Source organism: Phragmites australis, chromosome 17 (assembly GCF_958298935.1).
Source record: "Phragmites australis chromosome 17, lpPhrAust1.1, whole genome shotgun sequence".
Lineage (NCBI taxonomy): Eukaryota > Viridiplantae > Streptophyta > Magnoliopsida > Poales > Poaceae > Phragmites > Phragmites australis.
The window spans coordinates 27061431-27084400 of NC_084937.1; the positions used below are offsets into that span (position 1 = coordinate 27061431).

General features: G+C 43.6%; 2 protein-coding genes across 3 annotated transcripts; both read right to left on the bottom strand.

Moving 5' to 3' along the window:
- On the bottom strand, nt 1-4441 carry LOC133897851 (O-fucosyltransferase 6-like). Of its 2 annotated transcripts, XM_062338678.1 has the most exons (10): nt 4186-4441; nt 4045-4089; nt 3614-3704; nt 3359-3435; nt 2716-2804; nt 2420-2603; nt 1858-2039; nt 1234-1336; nt 823-1154; nt 1-712 (listed from the first exon to the last, which is right to left on the bottom strand). In XM_062338678.1, exons 1-10 carry the CDS (start codon nt 4378-4380, stop codon nt 271-273), a joined length of 1740 nt encoding a protein of 579 aa, XP_062194662.1. In that variant the 5' UTR covers nt 4381-4441; the 3' UTR covers nt 1-270. The 2 variants fall into 2 exon arrangements, with proteins under 2 accessions (XP_062194662.1, XP_062194663.1); XM_062338679.1 differs by lacking the exons at nt 2420-2603; nt 2716-2804.
- Nucleotides 4442-14855: 10414 nt separating this feature from the next.
- Nucleotides 14856-15626, bottom strand: LOC133897039 (uncharacterized). Its single transcript, XM_062337626.1, has one exon. It carries the CDS (start codon nt 15624-15626, stop codon nt 14856-14858), a length of 771 nt encoding a protein of 256 aa, XP_062193610.1.
- Nucleotides 15627-22970: the final 7344 nt, after the last annotated feature.

Sequence of the window (22970 nt, forward strand, 5' to 3'; positions counted from 1 at the left end):
TTTCCATGAGCAATGAGCAAGGGCAGCGATGTTATAAAAGGCAGGAAAATTCTGGTCGACACAATGCCGGAGATGACAAAAATGATTATGCCCCAATTGAGCTAGGAGAAAGAGGATGTACAACTGCACACCAAAAAATCTACGTACATCAGGAGCTGCAGATCTAGCTACTTAGGAGATGTCAAAACCATCAATTGCTGCCACATACAACACATGTATGCAAAGTCAGATTTGCATAGCTTAACTGGACGAAACAGCTACATAACTGAACTAATCTGACAGGATTTCCTCCAGCTCAGAATCCTCTCGTCTGACCACAGAATCATCGTCAGCTTCTATGTCAATCGTCTCTTCTCTCCTTGTGGGATCATCTTCTGTATCAGATCCATCCGCCTCTTCGTCAGTATAGACAGGGTATGGTTGTTTGCCAATGGCTTTCCTTATTCCTGTGTCATTAACAGGTTCCCAGTTACTTCTAAAACTGGATTTGACTACAGAGTTTCCACTAGTCTTTTCACATATACAGGCAGCAGGGTTGGCATGAAATTCGCCTCTTCCTGGCATGACTTCCATGGGCTCTCCCATATATCCTTTCTGGATTACTCGCACCCGTGAGGAGAATGCATCCCATGACATATTTTCCCTTCTCATAAATAAGGGATAGAATTGTTTGGCGTTTGGCCGGATTGTTCTCTTGTGGCCAAAATATCTCCTGAAGGGAGCACCAATAGATGATTAGAAGTTAGAATGACCTAAAACATATAAAGGAAAAAAAGATTGACAAAAGGTAAATATTCAAAAGAAAAGGAACAAATGCATCACCTCCGCCCAGCCAGAATTTTGGCCATGTTACCATTGTTGTTAGCCACAAAAGCATCACTTCCATCACATACAATGAAATCGATTGCAGCCATGCGAGATGAGAACTTCAAGAATGGAGCAAGCTCCTCTTTGCTTGACATTGTTTCTTTTGTATGGAAATTAGGGAAGAGCCCTTTGAGAGGTGCTAAAGTATCTTCGCCTCCATATATGTCACCAGAAGCAACATAGATGTGGACATCACTGCTATAGCCTAATGCCCTCAACATCAGCCCTACCTCCTCAGGAGTTAGTGGGCACCTACCTTGCCTTCTTCCTTTCTCCGGGTCACTTATCTGAAATGTGAAAACACAACAAGATTAGCAATAGGTAATTCTATCTCACTAAGTAACGGCTACATGATACCGCTCGTACATGCAAGGTTCTCCATCGCTTGCGAATTGCACCTAATTCTCTTCTCTCTTTTTCTCCACCGCCATAATAGCACCCAGAAAAGGCAAGCATATCAGGTTCAAATCTGCCATCAGGACAGAAAGCATATCTTGATCAAGAAACAGAAACATAATATATTAATGAAGCGTGCGACAATCTCGTAGAAAGAATATGTTATGTTTTTCTTTCTTTCTTTTTAAATGATTGCCTTTCATATTTTTTCTGCTCGGTTATCATTTTATTTAAGTTCAAAGAGAACTGGCTGGAGCTGAAAGCGAACTAACTAGAGATCTTAGCAGAAGCTTTATGGTACATCAAAAGAACAGAAAAAGAAACTATGGAAATGGTGAAACAAGTGTACTCTAGGAGAAAAGTTTGAGACCATCAAAGGGCTGAAGAAGTGGAAGTCGTTGTCATTACATTAAACCATCCATACAATAGCTTTCATTATAAAAATTAGAAGGTTTTCAGCCAAGAAACATATGCACCACTCACATATTTTGTCAAGGAAAAATGCAACTGGGTGAGCTGAAACATGTAAATTTTGAACAAATGAAAAATGCAGATTGATGACAGCTTCAAATAATGTTACAAAATGAAGCATACCTCAGGTGAAGAGCAATAAAATATCTGCCCTTCTCCCGCATTCGTTGTATTAGCTTTTCACCAAATTCTTGTATTGGGTCAGTAAATCTCAAAGCATGATAGTTAACTCTGCAACGCAATTTTTGCAGCTCAGTGTCCAACTTATTTGAGAGCCTATAATCGTATTTAGTCATTCGAATAACCTGCACCACCAGAAAGTAAAATGAGCTACCTGACTGGATTCTTATGAACTCAAATCTCTCAAGTAATCTCAGCCACAAAAATGAGGTGAAACAGAAATCAAACTACACATAGGAAGCATAAAACTAATGAAGTGTGCAAATAAGTTACAAAACAATGCAAGAAGCCAAGCATTATGGACAAATCTCCATGCAAAGATAATTCCGCAAAAAGCTATGTAAATTGGTATAAATAATTGGCCATCACAGTATAGGTCAAGCAACTGGCCAGTAAATCAAAATAGTGATCACTAAAAACATATAACTGAATTTAATATGGCGTCACGAACTCACGATGCAGTGGAAAGCAACTGGCCAGTAAAGCCACAGGTTCCACAACTTACATGTTTCTTCAGAAGTGCCGGTAAGACACGGTTCAAGTAACATCGTGGAGTACATTTTCGTGGGACACGCATTTTATAAGGTCGCATGGCTTTACCTCCTTTTTCCGGAGGCTCTTTGATAATTTTGACATCCTTTGCGAGAAATGAAATGAACCAGTCGATATCAAAGATTTCAGAAAAATTGCTGCAGCAGAGATATCATTAAGTACAAAAGAAGTGGAGTTAGTTCAATTTAAACACTTGCGAGTCATAGAAGAACGTGGGTTGAAATCTGGAAGCTCTCAAGACTTGCATACCTTGAATCTTTCCAGAAAGATGTTTGATCGAGTTTGGGAACAACAAGTGTCGCGTTTAAAATGTGTGCGGCAACTACAGCGTCAACTATCTAAAAAACAGATGTTATGATATGTTTAATACATGGTTATGCAGTACAGGATAGTGAAAAACAAGCACATAACTACATAAGTAATTTGGAGTTGCAAGTAAATTGTTAGTAGGTCATCATTCATAAATGAGTATGCAAACTACCAATCTCAAGTCCTGACAGTTCACACATAAAGGGTTATTAGTGTGGCCTACCATACTGGCAAATAATTTTACATGCTTCTTGTAGTTCATCATCGAAAGCTTATCTGGTCCATTGTACGAAAAGAAAAAAATGGTGTTTTATCAGACGTGCCACACTTACACGTTTACTAAAGAGGATACTAGAACTACATAACCTGGTGACCTTGACCAATTTAGGTACCTATGGTAGTTTGAGCAGGTCCTGATGACACTTGTTATAAACTAGATGATGTTAAGTTTGGTGCAATAAGATAACAACACTGCAAACATGTGCAAAAAGAACACCATGTTTACTTCAGGTGTTCTTAATAGTATCCATTAACACGCGTGAAACTCTGCTTCTACAAAAGGACAATTAGAGATATATCTCACCCCTGTTCTCTGCTGATTGAGGCCTCCACTTGTAACAACAATTAAGTACCGATCTGGCTGTGTGGTAACGCTGAAATCTGCAATATTTTAAAAAGGCAAGACCTTCAGGCAGATATAGTTAACTCACTAGTCATCATAATGCAAAAGGATAAACATGTACATTCATCACACCCACTACACAGGTGCAAATAATACCCAACATGAACGACACATCGTGTAAATTTTAAGTAATAAGTTACAGCAGTCACTGCTCACCAAGAAATTTATTGCTAGAGTTGCTGCATCCATAGAAGTTGCTAGCGAGCTTTGAACGCCAAAGATCATCTGGTCCAATCCATTCATGTGTCTAAATTTCGAGTGAAACATAACAGATTGGTCACAATTTATACATGAAAGCTCCAATAAAAAAATCCTATGCTAAAAAAAACAAACAAAGTAGTCGAATCATCAATGGAACAAGCTATATGGTTCACTCAGATTCATCTCTGCATGTTTTCCTCAAAAGAATATTTTTTGCGGAAAAAAATTCTCAAAAGAAGTGATGAAGCGACTAGTGTACTCAAAACCCAAACCCCAGGGATCAAATCAGAATAAACATCCATCCAAATTTGACTCAATTATCAATAATACAGAACATAAAACACGATAAAAGCCATGCATTGCAATCTAACTGGAATGCCGAATACCTCGCCGCTCCCGGAGCCTTCCAGTTCGCCGCCAGAGCTATTCGCCTGTGGTCTCGGGACAGAGAAAGGGAGAGAAAAAATCAGATCGGGCAGCACGGACGAGCCAAGGTGAGGCTGGGGAGAAGGAACTAGGGCCCATACCGGGGGGCGGCGAAGGAACCCGCGGGAGGAAGAGGCGAGGCCAGGGCGGTCGGCGAGAGGCGGCGCAGAGAGGAGGGAGACGGAGAGGAGCGAGACGGCGAGGAAGAGCAGCGCGAGCGCAGCCGCCGGCAGCGCGATACGGCGCGGGCACCGGTGGTGGGCGCGGGGGTGGCCGCGCCGCCGCGGCTGGCCCATCTACGGCAAGGAGGGGCGATGTGTGGGCCCCTGCGGCCCAGAGGTATGGAGTGTTTTAACGGGCGCGCGTGAGGGACCCAAAGGTGGTCGGTGTTTCATTTCCCGACCAGACCCCTGCAAGTTGACGACAGTTTTAGAGCTTAATTTTGGTGATTTCTAAGGTCTGATTTGGTATAGCTCCCGCTTCCATTCAGAATTTTTAGAACTAAGTATTCTTAGATTAGAAATTTGTGGAGTTATGGGTATATTAAGGTATTTGAGCTATTTTGGTTTTTATTTTAGCCTAAAAATTAAGATTTAAATCACTTTATTTTAGCATAAAATTTTAAAATTTAACGTGAAGCGAAAAGCTGAAATTCTGTCAAACATAATATAAACACACTCTAATAAGATAATGTTAGCAGCATGGGCTAAACAAATAGGAAAAATCTTTGGTGCAAATAAGTAAATGAGTGTCAATGTGTAAATAGTAAATGTCATCCGTCTAATCCACATTCGAAGTGAGTTTAGATCCTCTGACTTCACGGTGGAGTGAAGTCACGGTGACTTCACTGCACCGTGAGCCATTGAATCGTAGATGGATGAATAGGACTTGATGCTACAATATTTCTGTGATCAGAATATCTGTTGTATTACCTCACGAACATTCGCATTACTATAGTATCCTAACTGCAAGATAATGTTCATCCTCTCATAAATTATTGTTTCCTTTTCACCGGTGAAGTCAGAGGATCTAGATTCATTCGAAGGTTGCGGTTGATCCCACTAGTGAAGGAGTTATTTCGTGGCCATTCAGAGGATTTTTTACAAATCAACCCTAAAAAATGTGAGATTTTTAGGGAGTGAATGCATGTGACCTAAGATTCTATATTTCTCTCATTCTCTAAATTCTTCATCTAAAAAATGAGAGTTTTTTTTTAAAGGTTGAGAGGAAATCAATAAAAAAAAAAGAGCATATTTGGAATCAGGGGCAAAGCTAGGTAGAGAAAACCGGGAGCACTAGCACCAGGGTAAATCAAAACTTTAGTTGTAATTGTCATATTTTGATTATATGTGCATCATGATAAATTGAGCTTTAGGATCAATATTTACTTTGTGTTGTGTATCTTATATCAATATTATTTATGTTCTAGCTTCGCCCCTGTGTAGAACCCAGTAATAGAAAAACACAATCATATATGCATGAAATTTAAGAAACGATAATGGAATCATAAAGGAATGTGAAACACATTATTGGTTTTAAAAGTTATGTCTAGTTGTTTTGGGAATTTTGTTGGGATTTAAATGAGAGGTGGTAGATGCAAGACAAAGAACTTTTTTGGTAGGTTAGGCTACATATTAAAATTCCTTCAAATTTTGTATGGAACAGGCTGTTCCATATTTTTCATGTGAATCATGAACCCCCGTTCCTTTGTTCCAGACAACTTAGATAGAAAAATCTCCATAGGATGGGATTCAGTTCCCCAAAACTTCTTTATTTTCCATTTGTTACAAAGTGCTCCCCAAGTGTATGTCATTGTCACGCATGTTTTTCTCCCTCTCTCTGATCTCTACCACGTAGATCCCCCTGGTCATCCCTTTCATCGTGTCATCACAATCGTCGCCCGCAACCACCACCGCACGATCTCCATGCCGCGCTCCACATCGCCCCCATCTCTCTATAAATCCACGATTCCACCCTCGGTCGAGCTTCCCTTTGCCACACCGCGTTCAAGCCCTCCAATCCTGTAGCTTTTGCGCCACCAGAGAACCCACGCAATGCCGTCGTAGCTCCGTTGCACCCCGCCACCGTCATTGTGTCGTTCCGCACCTCCTCGATGTTGTTCAAGCTCGCGCATGTGCCCTTCATCCACATCTCGTCGTCCACCACTTCTCGCCTTTGAGTTTCAGCCGTTGCACCGAGCTCTCTTCGTTGTCAAGCCTCCGCTGTTGAAGTCCACCGTCAAACGAGTTCATCATCGACACTTGGTCACGCTTCGCAGCTCGTCCTCCTCCTCCTCCGTCCGATCTAGATTAGGTGGCTAGGATAAGATAGAAAAGATCCATGTTCGCGTGTTTGATCCGTACCGTTAGATCGAGAATCAACACTCATAATTTAATTAGCCTCGACCAAGTCAACATGTCCACTTCAACATGCCACGTCGGTGTTTTTGTCCTACGTGGCATCCCAATTAGCAACACGAGCCCAGTCAGCATGCCTAGTCAGCAATGACATCGTCGGTTGCGTAGTAATTCAATTTTCCTTTAGAAAAATAATTCATGAAATAAAATAATTTCGAAAATAACTTTTTCTTTATTAGAAAAATTCCAGGAATTAGTATATGTTTTAAATAAATGTTTTTAATAGGTTTTCAATTCTATTTTATTTCTAAAAATAGGTTTAATGTTAGAATAAATGTTTTATTTTGGAAAATGGTTCAAAAAATATAGATTTAATTTTGATAATGTTTTAAAATGTTTTCTTTGATAAAATATATGTTTTTAATATGTTTGGTTACATATAAGATTAGTTTATTTCCAGAAAAATGTAAATAAATTCTATAAAATTGTTTTAACTAGTTTTATGTTGAAAAATAATTTTGAAAAATTGTAAATAAATATTTTAGTCCTTTTAAAAATTAGGTTTAATTCTAGAAAATTAGTTTTTATCATTTTTAGCCATTTAAAATTTGTTTAGCCATTGTTTTTGCGTCATTGCTCCTAATTGGGCTATCCTTATGCCCAAATCTTCTTAATATTGTGCCCTAGCTAGCCCTAGAATTTTTTTATTGTGTTTGCTTTGATTAGCGCTTGTTCTTAGTGTTGCTTGTGTTGTTTGCGTGTAGAGGAGTTTGTTCTAGAATCATTCGACAACTTCCAAGATCAAGACTTTGGTGACTTTGAGCAGCACTTCAGAGAAGACAAGTGTGCTTGATTACATTGACCCCATTGTAGAAAGTATGTCTTTTATTTCTATTGCATGCTTGTCAATATGAATCCCATGATTAGGGTTTACTAGATTCTTCCATGATTATCCTTGTCACATATGTTGTAGTTGGGTGTCGTGGGTAGAATTGCTCGTTGCGCTGTCAAGTTGGGTGGTTTAAATGTTAATTTGTCTAACAGTCTATGCAAGATGAACTGCTCTCGTAACTTTATCATAGCAACATGGAGACTTAGGGGCTTGGGCAGGTGGACCGAAGGTGGTTGTGATGTTATGATTATCTCTGGTTGACCTGTGGATGTGTTCCAGGTGGTTTAGTTATTCTGGTATTTATGATGGTTAGTTTACCCCTGTGGTTAGTGGTAGTCTTGCCCAAGTTGATGGCTAAGGATCGGTTCATGGACATGTAACCCAGCACAATAGCGCAACCACAAGGCTTATATGGATACGGTCTAGCCAAGTAATTAGATGTTCTCCCAGTACTGTTTGAATCATATGGTGGTGTAGGGTGTGAAAGGTGCCTGTGTGGACTTGTCTTTTACCTACAAGCATAAGAGGGAGCCTCTGGGGTGGAGTATTCCTTCACTTATGTATGACGGTGAAACCTTAGTGGGCAAATGAATGCTAGGAGACGCTTCAAAAAGGCTTTGTAGTGAGATCTAGCCGCACACCAAAGGAAGTGTGTAAGTGATTGGCCAGCACGGGCATACGGGAATCACAATTCATGGGTAAAGTGTGTAACCTCTGTAAAGTATAAAACTGATATACCAACCGTGCTCATGGTTAAGAGCGGGTTAGACTTCTTCATGATTAGTGAGAATCTTGGATGGTTGGTTTTTGTAGTCGGATGGTGGTGACCCGATGTGTTGGTAGCTATGTATGGAATACCTGGTGAGTTTAGTAGTCGAATGGAATCCGATAAGTTATATCTTGTAAAGTATTGTTGTCATACATAGTAAATAGGACTGCTCTATCTTCTTGAGTCTCAAGTTAGAATGACTTAGTTGTAGTAAATCAGAGTCAAGCATTCCTTATCCTAAACCCTCATGTCATGTTTTTCTACACTTACTGAGTACTTTATGTACTCACCCTTTTTATTTTTCTTTCCCCTGATGTGACCAATTGTTGTTCAGACCCTGGTGATGAAGTGGAGTTTTAGGAGGAAGACTTCGATCCGGAGATACTGTTCTAGGTTGACGCTCCCCTGGACATCGCCTGTGATCGATGGAAGATTCGCTATCATTGGAGGCTTATATTAATGTTTCCTTTAAGACCTATGGGTCCTTTTATAATGAACCTTATCGTTATGTAATGACATTGTAATGATTTCACTTATGATATCACCTCATGTATGGAATATGATCCTAGCATACATGTAGAATGCATCTAGTTTGTGTAGCAAACATGGCTCTCTTAGGACATGTATGTGATTTTAGTGATTAATGATAACATAGTCAATAAGACTAACATGTTTGTCAAGTATATGCTTTAGTAGGTCTCATAGATGCAATAAAAAAGAAGTAGCTGAAGCCGAAACAAAGAGATGAATTTCATGAATTTTTGATATGATCAAATGGGATGGATTTCTGTACAATCATGTAGAGCACTTCACAAGCTTTTCATAGAACCCAAGATTATCAAAATCGGAATTCGAAGCGAAAAGTTATACTAAAATACATAATTCGTGAAATCCTTTTGAAACCGGGTGTGACACTCACTCTTGTTGCCATTGTATATGCGCAGAGATAGTTGTGTTGTCTCATAGACTGCTGATCCAATAGATAGAAAATGTAGCTTATGCTCAGTAAAAATTTAATGGCCATTGAAAATACATTCGTGACAATAGGATCCAAAATTTATGGGTGCGTTTGGTTGGGTGTATATACCTATACCAGGGATCGGCAAAATTTTAATCCTTCAGGATTTTCGAAGGGGAACGAAATATCTAATTCTAAAATTTCCTTTCACTGCAGAGTATAGGACGACCGAAATTTTGGCAGAATTTCACGAATTTTGGTCTTTTCGCTGGTGAAAAATTTGTAAAATGAAATTAAAATCCCTAGCATGTACTATCTCCGGGGCCTGGCTCAACTGAAAATAATCCTATGAGACATGGTCTAATGTATTTGGGGTCTAGAGTTAATTCATATTGTGACACATGGTAAAAATTATAATAAAACTTATGATGTAGGCAAAAGAAATCATATGTGATGAAACAAGGAAGTAAATAAATTTTCACGTGTCAAGCCAGTTTGGACTTTTGGCTATTACAAATGGTATCATCACCGACCCTCGTGGTTACACGGACGCGTGCGGGTAAGGGGCACGGGCATATGGGTCCTGAGTGGGCACAAGGCGCGTGTGGGTCCTGAGTGGGCACACAACATGGCATTTGTGATGGCACTAACGCAAGGATGTGTGCTAAGAGGGAATATTTTTTGGTCATTTGTCCGAGTGTGGGTATGTTGGTCCAATGAGAACATCAGGTCCTTTGAGTGGGTGTATGTGACATCTGGTCCAATTTGGATTGAGCCCGTGAGAGGCCCATAACTATATAAGTACACGTGTATAGTGCCACCTTCTAGTTGTGTAAGGGTGGAACCAACTTATAAAGTCACTAGAGTCCATACCATCAGCCTCGAGTTAACCATTTTTCACAAAACGAGGATAGAAGCGTAAACAGGTTGGTGGAGTGTGTGGTTTACCCAGTGTGCGGGTAGGCTTAAGCAAATTTGGATTCTGGGCTATTACAGGTTATGTTTGGCAGGGCTCTAACTCCAAGAATTCTTGGAGCTGATCATACTTAGCTCAAAAAAAAATAGAGCTAGAGCTATGGGCAGATTGAGGATTATTTATTTAGACATATTGTTTTTATTTTTAACTAAAAATAGATATTTAAACCACTTTATTTTATCCTACAAACTTTAAATTCTATATAGATCTTGTAGTGGGAGCTCTGCCAAATAGTATCTAAATTAGATCCAGAGCCTCAATATATTAGACTAGGTTTCATATGATTATTTTCCTAGCTCCGATGCAAAAAGTGCTTCTCAGCGTGGCTCCCAGAACTGTAGAAATCGGGCGTTTCTAACCTAGGCTCGCACGTGTCACAAACCTCAATCAAATCGAGCAATCAAACCAAGACACAAGCACCAAATTCCTTCAAATTCGGTATCTATATTGCCACAACCAAATCTGAGTACAGACAAGGATACAAATGAAGATAGAGAAGCACATAGGAGAGGATAAGCATAGTCACCGGACTGGAATCAGAGAAGAGGGGTTCCGAGGAAGATAGAGTCGAAGGTAGAAGAAGATGCTGAGGTAGAAGAAGAAGTCGGTTCAGTCTTGTTTATGTTCTATCCTTTTGTTCAATCCTCTCATGGTGAAGTTGTCCCCTTTTTGTATTATCTCCTTCCAGCAGCATGGTCCGTAACCAGCCCATTGGCTCAGCCCAATTCTACTGCACGACCCACGTACATGACATTCCTCCTCCCTTGAAACTCGGCTTGCCCTCAAGCCGATGACGATGATGATCCACTCCGTTCCACTGAATTGAGCTACCATTTGCCATGAACTCACACAAGATAAGGTTGGAGTCTTGATGGGAACAAGAACCATATAGTTTGATAATGTAGCGATGCATGACATTTCCAAGTGTGTTTATCTTAGCTCAGAAGCTTATGTCCATGTTGGAACCTTCTCCTTGAGACTTCAGCTTCTTGACTGCAATTTTCTGGCCATCAAGCATAGCAGGCTTATAGACTGTGCCACAAGCACCCCTTCCAATCACAACACTCTCTAAAAAGCAATCGGTTGCCTTCATGAGCTCTTGATATGTCACTCATTCCTTCATGAAGTAATGAGGACCAGAAAACCCAGTCATGTGCTCTGCACTTGATACAAGCTCCGGTATATTAGTTCCCAAAGCCCAGCAAATAACTGCAATCACCATCAATGAAACCAATGCAAAGACAATGGAGGCAATATTGATGATCTTCTCACTGAAACAAGAAGCAAACTTCTGAATCTATTTGAATATTATATGGATAGTTGACATGCCCCTGTTGTTCCCCAACACCCCTAGAAACTCCTCAAAGAATTTGTTGTTCTGAACAGACAGCTCGTTTAGAGTGACTGACATGCCTATAGCAGAAGATCTGCCCCAAAGAAATCCATTATCAGCAACATCAATTATCACAACATTAGGCAATCCCCACTTTCCACCTGGAATACGCCCACTGAACTAATTTTGACTTATGTTGAATCTTTGAAATGTCTTGCAGGAAGAGTAAAAGCTAAGCAATTCACTAGAGAAGTTATCCCGGTATATATGGAAGATCCTCAACTTCTTCAGGCCGGCAATCTCCTTAGGCAGCATAGCAGTTAAATGATTCTGAGACACCTCAAATTCAAATAACAAGGTAGGAGTTACAAGCTCACTAGGAATTTCACCATTCAAGTTGTTTCGGTAGAGCTCAATTTTGCACAGGTTCCTTAGTTTGGATATCGCCTTGGGGAACACATCGGTTTATTTGATTGCATGAGAGGTGCAGTGTCCCCAATGATAACAATCAAACACTGAAGTTGGTATATCTCCCCTAAGATTGTATTGTCCCAGAAATAGCCATGTTAGGCCCTTCAGGTCTCCAATGCTATCCAGAACATCACCTTCGTCAAAGTTGTTCTATCCTAGGCCTAATTCAATGAGGTCTGATAAGTTGCTGACCCATGCTGGAATTGCCCCATTAAAATTATTTGCTACAGATTTGTGCAGTTGGCCAGTGCAGCTGGATGCAATTTCCCCAGGAGAACAAAATTTTCTACTAATGAATTGTCTTGTCTTTGCCTCTCGACAACTAGTAGAGCAATTGGACGAAACAGGAAAATACTCTTTGATTTTCAATTAGGCTGGAGAGACACTTCACTATCACGCTTCTGTGTGCTGAGGAATCGAAGATTGATGCTCAGTTAAGGATTCTCCATTGTTGACATCACTCTTTGCTCTGATCTAGTGGCAATTGTTGGTCCGTAAGCAAGGGAAATCCTCACACCAATTGTGCTTGCAAATTCCTTCCCACACGAATTCTCTCTCTACTCTTCTAGTTGATCTAGTTGCATACCTGAATGAATCTTGGCCTCGCTCTCCTAACAACATGCATGGACACAACCATGGTGGCCACGATGGATGTCTGGGCCCTTGAACCCTAGCCATAGGTAGGGCGATGTTGGAGCCGGAGGTGAGGCACCACATCGAGCACTTTGGGTGCATAACGAGGAGGGCGTCGGTGACCACGACATGCTTGGCATTGAACTTCGGATTGGTGAAGTGGCAGTCCTCGCGATCGACGCACATAAAGACAGGGAGGAACTGAAGGTTGGTGCGGCGGAGATGAGCCGCTTTATCCACTATCTTCGGTGCAACAGGGAACTACAGGTTGGTGACACTGCTCTGAAGGTGTCGGCGTTTGTGACGCGCCCTCTGACGCCATCGAGCGTGTCGACCAGTAGGTCCCTCGTGGTGGCTGCAGTGTGGAGGTGGTGGCAGAAGGGGAAACTGCGGGGGGTTAGTGACGGTGAAGGAGGGCAGCTCGTGGTTGGCGTTGATGACTGCGGAGACAATGACCGGCGGTAGTTCATCTACGATTAGAGGAGTTGCCTCCTCCGACATGGTACACTCTAGCTGCGCATTGAAGGGCGAGAGCACTAAGGCCGGAAAATGGTGGAGGAGCGCGATGTCGGTGTTCCCAGTCGTAGTAGGCATGATGGTGCAGACTCACGTGGATCACGTGGCCCTTGGCGCGGACGCAACGGTGGAGATGGCGCTGAACAGCCCCGGAGTCATTAACGCAAAACCGATGGTGGTCGCACTGAGAAGGCTATGTGTCTTGTGGTAGAGGAGGTAGTATAGGATGACTCGACAGAGGAAGTCATGATCGCCTTCTCTAACTTGGGATTCTCCCGCTCCACTTGTGAATTGAGTGGTGCTCGGGGAACCGGCTCCACATCCACATTGAGTGGTGAAGTCGAAACGGGATGGTGGAGGAGTGTGACGTTAGGGGCGGGGTTGGTGCTCCAAACCGGAGAAGAGGCCGGCGACGAAGGTTGCAATGCCATACCATTTAGCATGGCCATCATTTCCTCATGATGCTTGGCTCTCCTGGTGCGGTCCTCAGCCATCATCTCCATAAGTTGTGCGAGCTGTTGCTGAATCTTCGCATTCCTCTCGTCCAACATAGCAGCCCACTCTTCCTCCCAAGTCATGGCAGGAGAACTCAATCGGCGACAACTGATGGCAGAAGGTGGTAACAGGCTCTGATACCAATGTCACAAACCTCAATCGAATCGAGCAATCAAACTAACACACAAGCACCAAATTCCCTCAAATTTGGTATCTACATTGCCGCAACCAAATTTGAGTACAGAGAGGGATACAAATGAAGATAGAGAAGCACATAGGGGAGGATAACCACAGTTGTCGAACTAGAATCAGAGTAGAGGGGTTCCGAGGAAGATTGAGTCAAAGGTAGAAGAAGATGCCAAGACAGAAGGAGCCGGTTTAGTCTTGTTTATGTATTATCCTTATGTCCAATCGTCCTAGTGAAGTTGTCCCCTTTTGTATCATCTCCTTCTAGCAACATTTGCGACAACCAACCCATTGGCTTAGTCCAGTTCCGCTGCACATCCCACGTACATGACAGTGCGGTGCGAGATTGGGAGCATCCTGTGCCCATTTCTTCTAGCTCCACGCGTGCAAGACGAAGAAGCGCGTCAAGCTATGGTCACCGCTCTTCTTTGCCACCGTCCCCATTTCCCTCACCCACCTTGTATGTTCTCACTCACTTTGGCCCTATCTTCCGGTATCCTCTCTTCTCTCTAGTCACCTCGCCTGGATGCAGGAGATCCACAGAGCCAAAACCCAAGAACAGTCACCGTTCCTTTCTTTTCTTCCCTTCCCTAATCTCTTCTCTCCTTTTGCTTCTCTCTTGTGCTGCAAAGGTGACTGCTCCCCAATTTGTGCAGCATGTCGGGAAAAAAAAGTAAGATTTCTCCTTATTTTTTTCCCACTCCCATCCCTTCCCCTCTCTGTTGTTGGTGCAAAATTTGTTCTCTTGTGTGGGATTTAGCGTAGATCTACTGCCATAACTCTCTTACCCCTCTCTGTTATCACTATGTAGGGTTGATATTTTTATTTATGTTCTTGTCATACACCAAGGTAAAAAGGTAAGTGATTCTCCTTAAGGATTTTGATTTGCACAAGTTTTTTTTGTCTTTTTGCATCTTAGACATGCCATTATGTTAGATTACGTTGTGAACATTATTTTGCTATTTGTTTTACCTGGAGGTATTCTAACAAGAACTAGTACAATATTACCACACCATATGTGCATACGGGACATAAACAAACTCTCTTGCATCTCATCTTAAAAACTATATGACTATGTGGACAATCAAACAACCTGATGTCACATACACAACCTGTCTCACTAGTGCAATACAGGTTAGAGTCGTGCGGGAAACCAAAGGCAACCTATATACATTTGGGGTGTGGTTACAGGGTAAGCACATTGAGCAGGGCAACTCTGCTCTGAACTATATGCCTGAACAGATGCTCCAGACCTCTCTCAACGTCCTCGATATCGTCCTCTAATTCCTCCATCATCTCCTGAGTCCTCAGCACAACATCATCGCCGTTCAATTCCTCACATACACCAAGTGACCAATCGCTACGCAACAGTTTCGACACAACACACCACTTGCTCTTCCTCGTGTCTGCAACTCGCGCGGACAGTGACGTCGCCACACACTGCAGCACGGCCACGGTGACCGCCACTGCCTCCGACAACACCTTCACCGCCGCTGGCGTCTCGCCGTCCACCGGTGCACGCTTGCTCGAGGCCCTCCTGGCGCTGGCCTGCTTGCTCGCCTTCGTCAGGCACCGGACGTACCCCCGCATGGCCGCATTGGCGACCGCGGCGTCCCCTCTCCGGAGCGCGCACTGCGCCGCGCGCGCGTGCTGCTTCGCGGACGAGACGGCGTCTCTGGCGCGCTGGCAGAGGTCCAGCAGCGCCACGGACGCGTCCAGCTCCGCCTCCACGGCGCTCCTCCACCGGGCGCTCGACAGCGCGTCGCGGCAGGCGGGAAGCCGGACGAGCTCCCCAATGCGACCGTACGCGTCGCCGAGCCTCCCCGCGAGCACCGCGGGAGATGCCTCCGACGCCACCGCGCCGGAGCGGAGCCCCTGCAGGTCGTCCTCGAGCTCTTGCACCAGGGCGTGCGGCCTCACGGGCAGGCTGGTCGACCGCAGCTGCTGGCACGCCATGACCTTAGCGCCAGGGGCTTTCGTATCCCTTGTCCGAGGTTTCGTCGAGCCTCCGCGCGGGTTATATCCGTGGTCCAGGCGGACATGGCAGCGTGCCGTGGGGTTGGGAAGGCCGGTGCGTCGTGCTCGGCGGATGCATGGTGTCGGAGCGGTCGGGCGGCAAGATGCGCGGGACGCGGGAGGCCGTGGGCCGGCGGGGGGCTTGTCCGCTTGTCGCGTAGCCTCGTGGGCTCCGGTAGGCATTGGCGCCAACAGGTTTTGCGTGTGCTGATGGAAATGTCTCCATGCAGTGCACAGCAGGCATGCCGCATGCATAGTCAAATTAGGAGAGCAGCAGCTCGCAACGAGCGAAAATGGCCTCGACTAGTTTGTTTATATGTAGCATCTGACGATAATCCAACTCGTAAAATTCTAATTACGGTTTCAGATTGGAATAATATAATATGAAGGTCACAAATAGTCGGAATAATGATTAGCGGTACATAATTCTTTTAAAAAGTATTCCCTCCATCTATTTGTATAAGACGTGTTTGTTTAAAAAAAGTCAAACTTTGTAATATTTGACCAATAATTAGTCAAATTATATAAATTTTTACTTTACAAAAGTTGTACTAATAGATTTGTATTTTAAAGTGCTTTAATATTATGTTAATTTTGTAGCAATTGTGATAACATATGGTAAGAGAAATTGAAGGCCAAAATTTGCTGTTGATTGATCCAAAGGCTGTGATTGATCCCATCAGTGAAGGGATTATTTCGTGGCCGCGCGAAGAGTTTTCTACTACTCAATCCCTAAAAAATAAGAGACTTTTAGGGGGGGTGAATGCATGTGACGTAAGATTCTATATTTCTCTCATTCAAATTCTTCATCCAAAAAATGAGAGTTTTTTAAAGGAATAATGAGAGGAAATCAATAAAAAACTAAGAGCATATTTGGAATCAGGGGCGAAGCTAGTAGAGAAAACTGGGTGCACTAGCATCAGGGTAGATAAAAACTTTAGTTGTAATTGTCTTATTTTGATTATATGTGCATCATGATAAATTGAGTTTTAGGACCAATATTTATTTAGGTTTGTGTATTTGGTATCACCATTATTTAAGTTCTAGCACAATTATATATGCATGAAATTTAAGAAACGCCAATGCAATCCTAAAGGAATGTGAAACACATTATTGGTTTTAAAAGTGATGTCTGGTTGTTTTGGGAATTTTGTTGGGATTTGAATGAGAGGTGGTAGATGCAAGACAAATAACTTTTTTGGTAGGTTAGGCCACGTATTAAAATTCCTTCAAAGTTTGTATGGAAGAGGCTGTTCCCCACCTTGCCTATAGGGAGTGGGGCGGCCGCCCCAGCTACTGGTGGCTGGTGGGCAGCGGTACCCTCTCCTTCGAGCCTTGCGTGGCTGTGTCCAACCGGTCGGAGGTGGAGAAGAAAGAAATGCTTGATGTTGCTACTATGTGCCTCTATTGATGCCTGTTAGGGAGAAAAGAAACAAAAGGGTAGCTTGATGGGCTGTGGGACGGACCGTCTGAAAGAATAAGTTGAGAGCCCCAGAGGTGCACCATACTAGCTCCCAGCCCCCATCTATCCTCATCTCACCATCTGAACTCAGACTCCTCTATGGTATTGCGGCGGCACGCATCAGTGGCCAGACGACTAGTGACTCGAACTCCTAAAACCCCAAAATTGGAGACTCGGAGGGTGCAGCTTCCTCAGGTGCTGGGTCACCAACGCTTGAGCCTTGATGCTTTAATGGAGGAAGAGGAGGCTGGAGGTGCCCCGCCTGCCGGTGCTGCCATTTTAGTCTTCTTGTTGATTCCTTTGTTGTTGTTCCCGGTGGGGTTCGTGCTAGTGGCACCACGGCCTCGGCTAATGCCAACTCTTGTCAGAACCGTTGCTGCAGCTAAAGCAGTAACGAGGCCACAGGCATGGCCGTGCCTGGCAGCACCGGTAGGCGGAGCACCTCCAGCCTCCTCTTCCTCCATTAAGGTATCAAGGCTCAAGCGTTGGTGACCCGGCACCCGGGGAAGCTGCACCCTCCGAGTCTCTAATTTGGGGGTTTCAGGAGTTCGAGTCACTAGTCGTCTGGCCGCTGATGCATGCCGTCGCAAGACTACATAGGAGTCTGAGTTCAGATGGTGAGATGAGGATAGATGGGGGCTGACAGCTAGTATGGTGCATCTCTGGGGCTCTCAACTTATTCTTTCCGACGGTCCAGCCCACAGCCCACCAAGCTACTCCTTCGTTTCTTTTCTCCCTAGCAGGCATCAATAGAGGCACATAGCAGCAACATCAAACATTTCTTTCTTCTCCACCTCTAATCGGCTGGACACAGCCATGCAAGACTCGACAGAGGGAGGTACCGCTGCCCGCCAGTAGGTGGGGCGGCCGCCCCACCTTGCCTATAGGAGGGTCCGCCCCTCTGAACCTGATCCTGATGCTGGGGGTTGGCGTCGCCGGCAAGAGCACCATCATCTACAAGCTCAAGCTCGGCAAGGTCGTCACCACCGTCCCAACCGTCGGTACGTGTTCCTGTTATCCTACCACGGCCTATCGACTCTTCCTGCATGCATGCTCATTTTTTTACTAACACGCATGCATGCTCTTTTTTTTTTGAACACGCAAAGCTAGCCTATCGACTCTTCCTGCATGCATGCTCTTTTTTTTTTCCCGAACACGCATGCATGCTCATTTTTTTTGGAACACGCAAAGCTAGCCTATCGACTCTTCCTGCATGCATGCTCAATTTTTTTTAACACGCATGCATGCTCATGTTTTTTTCAAACACGCAATTTTATTGAAGAAAGGGCCTCAGATCGACTCTTCCTGTATGCATGCTCACATTTTGGAGTTGATGTGACGACCATATATCTCCATCTCCATCTCCATCTCCTCCTGGTTTGCAAACTCCGTTCTTGTCTTTTGGGTGACGACGATGACTCTTCACACAAATCGATCACCATCCTTACTGCTGTGACCTATCCTCTTGCACTCAACTGCACAGCCCAACCCAGCCGGGTCGGTGTTCTCTTCCACCGACGACCATGGCAAAATCACTTCCCATCTAAATCACCACAAATAAATTCCAAATCAAATGGATTACAATGTCGCAGCATCCTACGGAATTCCAGACTCACATGGATTCATCAGAGGGACAAATGGAAAAGATAAATGATCTTGGAGGCCGGGTGATCGTTGTGTCAAATAACGACCACCCTGAATCGTTTCTCCACGGACCAAATCAACCACCGAAAAATCTGGGAACAATTTACAGAATCAGGTCTGCAGTATTGAATCATCGTGCGAAGTTTCATTCTCAAATAATTTCAGGCTACGATCCAAAATGGCTACCAGAAAATCTAGAAAAATCGGAACAGGCGCGAGTTGCAGTTTACAAGCTTCTTGCAAAATTTCAGACTCAAATGACTTCGGTAGAGGAAGAATTAAAAAAGTCAAATGTTCATGGGGTGATCGTCGGTTGGTTGGGAGCGGGTGGCAGCTCCCAGCTTGCCCGCGTTCGAAGTTTTTGAATGCACACGGGTGCGCGTGACGGGGATTTTCCCCGGTAGGTAGGTAGGGTGTGTGTATGTACTAAAGACATTGGGGTGATCGTTATTTAAAAACCGACCACCCCAGTCAATGATTCCCGACACTATTTCGCGATCAAAATCAACACCAAAATTTCTATTAAAAAATCACATAGGTGGGTAGCGTAATTTCTAAGCACACTGAAAAGTTTCATACTCAGATGAATTCAGACAAGAGAGAAGTAAAGAAGAGAAATTTTTGTCTAAGGTGGTCGGCATCTCAAACACCGACCACATATAGCATCAAAAAGAATGGGACGGCAAGACGTCGGGTAATGTATTGCGGTAGCTAGTACTATTTAGTAGCGGTTAGTTTGGCGTGGTGCCAAGACAACGGGTGGCGTGATGCGGCGGCTAGCCCTGCATGCTAGTGGTTAGCTCGGTGCAACGGGAAAAGACACCATGGTGGCAAGGCCAGCAGGCGACGACATAGCTCGACCCTGCGGCGGCCAATCCCGCTTAGCGACAGCCAACTCAGTGCGGGACAGCTTGGTCCCTAAGGCGACGAGACGCTCTCGGAGGTAGTGGTTGGCGCAACGCATTGGCGGTCAGGTTCCTCTCTACGGCGGTCGGTCTCGTATGGCGATTATCGATTTGGTGTGAGGATGGTCTGACCGATGCTCTACATGCAGAGGTGCATTGGTCGACAACGTTTGTTATTGGTAGTGTTGTGAGGCGCGTGTTGTGCTCTCTCCAACTAGCTGCAGTAGTTTTGATGTTGTTTTAGTTTATGGTGGTTGTTGTTGTCGTGTTTGTTGTATTGGTGTTATGTTGTTGTTCTCTCCTTCGAGGGTGATATATTGCTCAGTCTAAATTAACTTTTTTTCTTTAATATAATAGATAGCTCATCTACCGATTCGTTTAAAAAAATATGGGAAAATTCATAAAGGCAGGGGCGCTTTTTTCTTTCTTTGCTATTTTTCGTTTCGATGTGCTTTCATTCGTGGTCTCGGAGCGCGTCCAGTGCTCATCTCATATCTGAATAGACACGGTTTTAGTTCGAAGGGAAGGAAGAGAGCATAGCAGGGTCTATTCGGAATTCCAGCTACATATCTGAATCTCCCATTCTGATTTCTGAGCAGCGGCGGAGAAGCTTGGTAGGTCAATTAATTCATCTCATCTTGATTATGTACGTATTGCTAGACGCGCATCCAGTTGAACTCATCAGATGCGTAATTGAGTTCTACACAGATGCTTTCACTAGTATTTCAGAATTCAGATTGAGGCACCCCTGGATTTTCTGAATTTACCTACACTTGGATACGCTAACCTGAAGCTTGCTAACCAACATTAGCTTCACTGTTTGGGACGTCGGTGGCCAAACCAAGGTACTCTTGTCAATAGCTAGTCCAATCACTACCTGCCACCGTGACTCCAGTCATTGGTGATTGTTACTCCATCTTGTGGTTTAATTTGCAGCTCCGGCCCTTGTTGAAGCACTACTTCCATGGCACCCAGGGCTTCATCTTTGCCGTCGACAGCAGCGACAGGGCGCGGCTTCTTCATGCCAGGGACGAGCTGAACATGATCCTGAACGAGGTAGACACTGCATATATACCATGTTTAATTTAGTGTTGCAGCAGTCGAGTCAGTCGGTAATGGTTTGGCTTCTGAAGATGCATTCTGAACTAACGGCAGGAGGAGGCTAGCGAGGTCAACGTGTCGCGCCGCTGCTGCGGCCATGTGATCTAGGCTAGATTTGCGTACTGCCGTCGACATCGGTCTCGAAGCTGCCATGGCTCGTGGAGTCACGGAGCTTAAATGGCCCGGCCGATGTTCGATAAGTGGGCCGCACAAAAGGACATGGGGGAGAAGCCCAGGTGCACTCGCTTCTTTGCAAGGCACTCGCGAGATGTTTCAAATGATCCTTCTTCTCTTCAATCTGACTCCTATAAATCATACAGACTGAGTTGAGATAGGTTGAGAAGATATAGGATCAGTTTGGTTAGTTGCATATGCTTAGTTTGGTTGAGAAGATATTGTATTTGTTTGTCTGCATGAGTATATGTTGTATTACAAAGGAACTCATTTTTTTACTAAATAACATAAGATTGAAAATATTTTTATAAATTAGTACATCACCGGATAAAAATATTAGTGATTTTTTATGATTTTTGGAGAATTTTAATTAAATATTGACTTAGGCTTTTTATCACATAATTAAAATGGGTGGTTAGTGAGCTCTAATTTTCTCACAAAAATATTTAGAATTGTTGGACCTCTAAATAAAATTAAAAGTTAAATAAAAAATTCGTAAGCACAGGTTCGACGAAACAGCCGATTCCGATGTTTCTCCGAGCCTGACTGGACGGATGCAGCTGCACAAGCGGGTGCAGTCACGAACGCCAACCAAACACGTGCACACCGCTCCGCTCTGCATCCACTGGTTTCGAGGCTCGTTCTTTCACTTGAAAAGTTTGTTTCAAAAGATCGTTCTTCTTCCTCTCAAAAGAATAAAAAAGATGGTTCTTCTTCTCGACTCCCAAGCCCCAATCTTCAGAGCTTGCTCTGTTAGCAGGAAATCGCACCTGCCTTTCAGAAATGGCAAATATATCTTGTTGGTTCACAGGGTAAAGCAAAAGTACTTCTCCGCTATTTTTGGTTCACAGGGCAAAGCAAAAGTACTTTCCCGCTATTTTTCAATGAATATACTCTGGCTGTAATTTTCTAGTTTTTCTTTTTCTTCCTCCCTAATCCCTCTTTATTTCTTTTCACCTTTATTCTATTTTTTTATCTATATTAATATATAATTTGTAGGGACTAGTTCCCTCCCATTCCTCTAAAAAAAATATATCTTGTACTTTCGATCTGTTAACAAGAAGTTGCAGTTACAGGATGGGGGAAAGATGCTCGATCGGTTATCCATGCTTAAGGTTTGTCATCTTCGGTCGTGCTAGGACAAAATACCCTAGTGATTTACGGTATAAAATACGAGTTAATTTTCATGTTATTTCTTTTTTTATTTTCTTTTTATCTAATAAAATATCTTAAATTTTAAATAATTTATCAATTTTTGCTACACATTCTCGTCTTACAAACTTCCCGTTTTATTACTAGATACGGATATGTGATCTATTTTATTAATATAAATAGATAAATTAGCAGAAAAATCAATGAATAATCTTCTTCTTTTTTAAATACTATCTAAAATTAAACTACGATATCACTCCCGTTCACACCTCTATAGCTGAGTTTATATTTAATATTACTATATATAATGTTTATATTTTCATTATCCAGTTAGCTAGTATACAGTGCACAACCCATTGGTAGCGCGTCCTGTCACGTCCAATGGAGCCGCGACACGTTATCGTGCCCGGGCCATTTTGCCACTAGCTAGCTAGGCCAACCCAAGCTTATTCTCGGTACGTATTGGGTAACGACGACGAAGACCACGACGACGACGACGTAAGTAGCCACATGCATCCTACGAAAAGCGAATAATTCTCTTCTCCGAGAGATCGATCGACGCAAGGACCGCGTCCCTGCTCCATGCATGCATGTACTACCAAAGTGAGATCGGCGAGGCAAAGAAGAAGAGGGAGAGCCGAGGCGTTTGAGCCGAGTCCGGGCGGCGCGCATGGGATATGGCAGATTCCTGACACTGTGCATGTCGCAATGCACCTGTACCAGCCTAGCTTCCTACGGTCGACATGGTACACCGACTCGTCCTCGCGTGCTGCTCTTTCTTTACTTTGCGAGCAGTAGTAAGGAGTACGACTATACGAGCAGTGCAGTGCACGCACGTCGTAGCTC

Excerpts from the sequence above, each read along its gene's own strand:
- LOC133897851 (XM_062338678.1), bottom strand. The coding sequence starts at position 4,380 with ATGGGCCAGCCGCGGCGGCGCGGCCACCCCCGCGCCCACCACCGGTGC. Across the intron at positions 2,805-3,358 it reads TCAATCAGCAGAGAACAGGG|ATAGTTGACGCTGTAGTTGC; the intron begins GTGAGATATATC and ends TCTGTTTTTTAG. Across the intron at positions 713-822 it reads AAAATTCTGGCTGGGCGGAG|GAGATATTTTGGCCACAAGA; the intron begins GTGATGCATTTG and ends TGCTCCCTTCAG.
- LOC133897039 (XM_062337626.1), bottom strand. The coding sequence starts at position 15,626 with ATGGCGTGCCAGCAGCTGCGGTCGACCAGCCTGCCCGTGAGGCCGCAC.